The sequence below is a fragment of the Piliocolobus tephrosceles genome, chromosome 21 (assembly GCF_002776525.5).
Source record: "Piliocolobus tephrosceles isolate RC106 chromosome 21, ASM277652v3, whole genome shotgun sequence".
In the NCBI taxonomy this organism is placed as follows: Eukaryota; Metazoa; Chordata; class Mammalia; order Primates; family Cercopithecidae; genus Piliocolobus; species Piliocolobus tephrosceles.
This window is the reverse complement of record NC_045454.1, coordinates 50831382-50837779: the sequence shown is the minus strand read 5'-3', so window position 1 is coordinate 50837779 and position 6398 is coordinate 50831382. Positions and strand designations below refer to the sequence as shown.

At 62.8% G+C, this 6398-nt stretch overlaps 1 protein-coding gene across 4 annotated transcripts in view; it reads left to right on the top strand.

Annotated features, from left to right (window-relative positions):
• CSNK1G2 (casein kinase 1 gamma 2) overlaps positions 1 to 5015 on the top strand; it is a 36504-nt gene extending 31489 nt beyond the window's left edge. For 2 of the 4 annotated variants that reach the window (XM_023183590.1, XM_023183591.1), the window contains exons 3-11: positions 2019 to 2059; positions 2155 to 2463; positions 2570 to 2804; positions 2880 to 2965; positions 3035 to 3119; positions 3196 to 3344; positions 3451 to 3534; positions 3608 to 3714; positions 3837 to 5015. In XM_023183590.1, coding sequence (XP_023039358.1) covers positions 2019 to 2059; positions 2155 to 2463; positions 2570 to 2804; positions 2880 to 2965; positions 3035 to 3119; positions 3196 to 3344; positions 3451 to 3534; positions 3608 to 3714; positions 3837 to 3891 — 1151 coding nt within the window. In that variant the 3' untranslated portion in view covers positions 3892 to 5015. The remainder of the gene's footprint in view (positions 1 to 2018; positions 2060 to 2154; positions 2464 to 2569; positions 2805 to 2879; positions 2966 to 3034; positions 3120 to 3195; positions 3345 to 3450; positions 3535 to 3607; positions 3715 to 3836) is intronic. The other 2 variants (XR_002724735.1, XM_023183592.1) reach the window with 2 other exon arrangements.
• Positions 5016 to 6398: the final 1383 nt, after the last annotated feature.

Genomic DNA, 6398 nt, shown 5'->3' with positions numbered 1-6398 from the left:
GGCTCAGGACTGGAGGGAGGCGCCCTGGTCCCCGGCTCAGGACTGGAGGGAGGCGCCCTGGTCCCCGGCTCAGGACTGGAGGGAGGCGCCTGGTCATTACTGGTCCTTATGATCCTGCTCCCTCAAGATGCAACATTCTTGAGGCTGTTTAGGGAAATTGACAAGCCGATTGGAAACTGCCGAAATAGAGCCCAGGCAGTGCTGCGGACGGGGCAATGCCGGAAGGGGCCCCAGCAGTTCCCGTGCTGCAGGGCACATCCAGGTTGGGGCACTAGTCAGGGGAAGAGGCTCTCAGGGCCCAGGTGGGACGCAGCCTCAGACTGTGAGGTCGTGACTGTGTGCAGCTTGGCCACCAGGCTTTGGGGCTTTGCATCTACCTTAGCAGGGTTTCCAAACTCGTTCTCTCCACGGCCACCCTGCCAGTCCAGCTGCAGCAGGGCGGGAGGAAGTGGAGGCTTCTTTCTTTTTTTCTTTCTTTCTTTTTTTGAGACAGAGTTTCGTTCTTGTTGCCCAGGCTGGAGTGCAGTGGCAGGATCTCAGCTCACCACAACCTCCACCTCCCGGGTTACAAGCGCTTCTCCTGCCTCAGCCTCCCTAGTAGCTGGGATTACAGGTGTGCACCACCACACCTGGCTGATTTTGTATTTTCAGTAGAGACGGGGTTTCTCCATGTTGGTCAGGCTGGTCTCGAACTCCCGACCTCAGGTGATCTGCCCTCCTTGGCCTCCCAAAGTGCTGGAATTACAGGTGTGAGCTACCACACCCGGCCACGGAGGCCTCTTTCTGCAGTGTATGCTGCTCAGGCAAAGGCAGCCGACTGCAGACCCAACACGATGACCCAGCCCGACAGTGCCTGAGAGATGGGGCTGCCCCACATGGTGCCCTGTCATGCCGCGAGACAGGTTGCCCAGCAGACGGTAGCTGTGGCCCCAGTGCCATCCTGGGCTGGAGCCACACGGGTGCCGGACACATTCGTGCCTGTTGTCTGGCTCAGCTGCCGTGGGGAGCCCTCCAGGGCCATGTGCCATGTGTGCCTGCAAGGATCCAACCTGTTCACTGCTGGTCTCAGCCCTCGGGTGCTGAGCCACCACAATGGGTGGGGCCATGCCCCCCTCCCAGGCCAGCTTCCACAGTTGCCCCTGCAGAGCTCCCCTGTGTTAAGGGCTGGCCTCCTCCTTCCTCAGGGGGTGTAACAGGTAAAAAGCTGCACCCTGGGCAGTATAGGGGCTCCTGCCTGTCATCGCAGCCCTGTGGGAGGCTGAGGCAGGCCGATCACTTGAGCTCACTAGTTCAAGACCAGCTGGGTAACTTGGAGAAACCCCGTCTCTACTAAAAATACAAAAATTAGTTGGGTGTGGTGGTGCGCACCTGTAGTCCCAGCTACTTGGGAGGCTGAGGTGGGAGGATGGCTTGAGCCCAGGAGACAGGCTGCAGTGAAATGCAATCTTGCCTGTTCACTCCAGCCTGGGCAACAGAGTGAGACCGTCTCAAAAAAAAAAAAAAAGGTTATGGGCCTCGTGCCTTCCGCCCTTTCATGGGACTGAGCCCTGGAAGTCCTGTGTGGCTGGTGACCCCAGGGGACAGGACCTGGCCCCTCTCTTCTAACCCAGCTGTGCCGGGGCTCACCCAGGGGCCTCCAGCATGCATGCGGGAGATGCTGGGCCCTAGGTGTGTCTTTGAGAAAGGGGTGGAAGAGTGTGGAGCCCCTGGGGCTCCCTTGCAGGCCGTGAGAAACCTCCCCAGTGCCACTTACGTCCTAGACGAGGGAGGTGGTGGGGAGAGGAGTGGCAGACACGGAGGCAGTGACCACACAGGCAGGGGGCAGGTGTGGGGACGACCTGGCAGGCCCCAGTGCAGTGCTCAGGCAGGCTGGTCCCAGGCCCGGCTGCTGGGCAGGGGTGCCCTTTGGAGGCTGGTCCTTCAGGGACCCCCTCCTGCCTCCTTCCTGGGGGGCGGGCTGGGAAGGGGGGGGCTAGGTGGGCCCGGCGCCCGGGTGCTGATGCTCTGTGTCCCCACAGGAAAGAATCTCTATACAAATGAATACGTGGCTATCAAATTGGTGAGTCGGCCCCTCCACCCCACCCCCGCTGACGTACCCCCAGGGATTTCAGGGCAGCGACCAGTGTCCCCGGTGACTCGCGCTTGTGCCCCCAGGAGCCGATCAAGTCCCGGGCCCCGCAGCTGCACCTGGAGTACCGGTTCTACAAGCAGCTCAGCGCCACAGGTACCGGGCAGCCCGCGGGTGGGGCGGGGGCTGCGCAGGGCCAGGGAGGGGGCCGCCGCCGCACGCCCGTGCGTCTGTCCTCCGCCGCAGAGGGCGTCCCTCAGGTCTACTACTTCGGCCCGTGCGGGAAGTACAACGCCATGGTGCTGGAGCTGCTGGGGCCCAGCCTGGAGGACCTGTTCGACCTGTGCGACCGGACCTTCACGCTCAAGACGGTGCTGATGATCGCCATCCAGCTGGTGCGGGGCGGGCCGGGGGTGGGCGGGCTCGGAGGGAAGAGGGGGGTCCTGGAGGGGAGCGCGGGGCCCGGGAGGGGCCTGGCCGACGCCGCTTTGCCCCCTGCAGATCACGCGCATGGAGTACGTGCACACCAAGAGCCTCATCTACCGGGACGTGAAGCCGGAGAACTTCCTGGTGGGCCGCCCGGGGACCAAGCGGCAGCACGCCATCCACATCATCGACTTCGGGCTGGCCAAGGAGTACATCGACCCCGAGACCAAGAAGCACATCCCGTACCGCGAGCACAAGAGCCTGACGGGCACGGCGCGATACATGAGCATCAACACGCACCTGGGCAAGGGTGAGCTGCGCGCGCGCGCGCGCGGAGGGGGGTGGGCGCCCGGGCCCCGCTGAGGCTGCGCCCCTGTTCCCGCAGAGCAGAGCCGCCGCGACGACCTGGAGGCGCTGGGCCACATGTTCATGTACTTCCTCCGCGGCAGCCTCCCCTGGCAGGGGCTCAAGGTGGGCGCGGGGGCCGGGCGGGCGGGCGGGGACCCAGGGCGGGAACAAGGCTGACTGCGGACCCCGCAGGCCGACACGCTCAAGGAGCGATACCAGAAGATCGGGGACACCAAGCGCGCCACGCCCATCGAGGTGCTGTGCGAGAACTTCCCAGGTAAGGGGTCCCTGCGTCCCCGCGCCCACCCCGCGCCCCCACCCCCGCCGAGGCCCCGCTGGCACTCTCTCTGCAGAGGAGATGGCCACGTACCTGCGCTACGTGCGGCGCCTGGACTTCTTCGAGAAGCCGGACTATGACTACCTGCGGAAGCTCTTCACCGACCTCTTCGACCGCAGCGGCTTCGTGTTCGACTATGAGTACGACTGGGCCGGGAAGCCCCTGGTAGGTGGGGGGCCCCGGTGTGTGGGGAGGTGGACCAGGAAACCGCCCTGCAGGAGATGGGAACCGGCGCTGCAGCCCATCCTGAGCCCTGCTCATTCACCCACAGCCGACCCCCATCGGCACCGTCCACACCGACCTGCCCTCCCAGCCTCAGCTCCGGGACAAAGGCCAGCCGCACAGCAAAAACCAGGTGAGGCCCGGGGGGACCGACGCCCCAGGGAGGGGCACGGGCGGCCAGCGTGACCCCCTACTGCCCCCGCCAGGCGCTGAACTCCACCAACGGGGAGCTGAACGCGGACGACCCCACAGCTGGTCACTCCAACGCCCCCATCACGGCGCCTGCAGAGGTGGAGGTGGCCGATGAAACCAAGTAAGGCTCTGGGGCGGTGGCTTCAGGGAGGTGGGGGTGCCCTGGGTCCCCATGGGGGTGGGAGGGCCTGAGGCCTGGGCTGTGCACCCCGCTCCTCCTACCTCTGCCACCTCCTTCCCCAGATGCTGCTGCTTCTTCAAGAGGAGAAAGAGAAAATCGCTGCAGCGACACAAGTGACCCCGGGCGCATGCAGCCCCCTGAATCTTCTCCGCGCAGCCCCTTGGGGCGCGAGCTTGTGCGAGGCCCTCGGGGCCTACCCACAGCGGCCCAGGGCCAGACCCTGGCCGGAAGCCAGAACGCAGACTGCAGGGGCCGCACCTGGCTCAGCCGGCGGCCCCACCCCCGGGACGTGGGGTCACTTCCTTCACGTAAGACTTTGGCCGAAATTTCTACACCTGTGTCTAGTCCTCCCCTCCAAGAGCATTAACTATTTAAAACAAGGAAAAAAGGAAAAACACAGAGGCCCACCTGCCCCCACTCCTGCCCCTCCGTTTCTTTGCTGAAGTGAATAGTGTGATCTGGGGGCCCCGGCTGAGGCCCGGCCTGGCCCCGCCAGCCGCCCCGTTAGCGTCATAAAGTCCAGCTTGTCTCCCTCGATCCAAAGGCCGTTTTCTCGAGGGGAGGGCAGGCCCGGCCTGGAGGGGTGCTGTGGGGCTGTCTTGCCCAGGCCCTCCTGGGAGGGGGCAGGCATTGCTGCCAGGGGTGAGGCTGTGCCTCAGGCCTCCCTGAAACCAAAGGGGAAGGCAGGGGTGGGCCCGCGGCGGAAGCCGGTTCCCCAACCAAAATGCTGCACCAAAGCTCGGGCGCCGTGGGCACGGCCACTGCAGCTTCTGCCCGGCCTGGCCCCGGCGTGGGGCGGGTGGGCGCTGCCAGGCTGGTGCTTCTCAACGCACTTGCTTCCGGAGGCTGTGCCCCGGCGCCTGGAACCTGAGGTGGGAGGACCAGCTGGTGTTGCCCTGCTCGGCGCGTGGGGCGCGTGGGCACAGGGCTTCCTGCCTCAGTGCTCCGCCACCCGGCAAGCAGCCGGAGACAAAACGCCTTAAAGCCCCCGGCCCAGCCCCGCAGGTGTATGTGCAGGGACCTGGGGGCGGCCCTGGACTGGCGGGCGGTCCCCCAGCGGGGTGCCCTGGAGGCTGCTGGGCAGAGTGAAGCAGCTTGGGGCCGTGCCTGGGGCGGTGGCTGTGAGTCTAGTTTTTGCTTTACCAAGTGTACAGAAATGGCATTTACGTTTCTCTGATGCTCCCTTGAAGCCATAGAATTTAGGGGCTTTTTTTAAAAAATAAAAGAAAAATGAAACCAAACCCAAGTGTAGTGTCTGGACTTTCCACGAAGCTTGACCTGGAACGGGCAGCGTCTCCGTCCCCATCCTGCCCATCCAGGACACGTCCGGGAGTGGCCGGCGGCCTCCGGTAACAGAAACCAACTCATGAGGCGGAAGGTAAGGCAGACGGAAGCCGAGGGCAGAGCTGGGCTCTGTCTGGGGAGAGGGCAGGAGACGAGTGTTCGTGTACCATGGAAAGGGGAAGTCACATACGTGCAACTGTGGTGCTGGGGGTCCTGTTGTCCGATGCTACACAAATACCCCCGAAAAGCTCAGTGACAGGGCCCAGGCAGGATGGTCCTGGCTGCCTCTGACGGCGGAAGGCCTCCTTGACTCCCTCTGTTCATGCAGCAGGGCAGAAAACATCCCCACGGGGGCCCCCGGCACTGCGAAGGGAATCAGCAATAGCTCCCGGAAGAACAGTGGAACCTTCAGGCAGGTGAAGACCATGGCAGCGCCAGCCCTGGCTCCGTCCCATGTCTTCTCACCGCGCTGCAGCTGCACTGGCGAGGGAAGTGGAGGCAGAGGTCCCCGAATGCTGCGTGGGGTCTTCGTCTCCACCCACTCATCTCCTGCAAGGCTTCAAGGGGGGAGAAGGCAGCAGAGTGTGGGTTAGGGAGAAACTCCTCTGCACTCCTCCAGTGACAGCCGAGAAAGCTCACCCTCCCCAGACAAGTCACCAAGAAGCTGAAGGGGACAGAGGTCCCTTCCAGGAAGCACTGAAGACCGGAAAACCATCCCGAATCAGAGACACAGAGACAGAGCACAGAAATGGACAGCCCTCCGAAAATGAATTCAGGAAGAAAGCATCAGAAAAGAATTGGTTTTGGAAATGAATAAATTGCAAGGTGCCCAAGACCCTCATTAAAATCAGAGGAGAGGCACTGAGGGCAGGAAAACAAGATGAAACAAGACGTGAAACTGCCAAACACGGCACAGAATGCGGAAGATGGGCCAAGAAAGGCTGGTGTTGGAGTCTTTGAAGAGGTGAAGCAGAGCTAGCATTTAAGACTTTTGTCCAAGGAGGCTTTGCAGAAAAAGACCTGAACCTCCACATTGAATGTGCATCTGGGAGAATTAAACCAGAGCGGGCGCGGTGGCTCACACCTGTAATCCCAGCACTCTAGGAGGCTGAGGTGGGCAGATACCCTGAAGTCAGGAGTTCAAGACCACTCTGGCCAACACGGTGAAACCCCGTCTCTACTAAAAATACAAAAATTAGCCAGTCGTGGTGGCTCACGCCTGTAATCCCAGCTACTCAGAAGGCTGAGGCAGGAGAATCACTCGAACCCGGGAGGCTGAGGTTGCAGTGAGCTGAGATCACGCCACTGCACTCCAGCCCAGGCGACAGAGCAAGACTCCG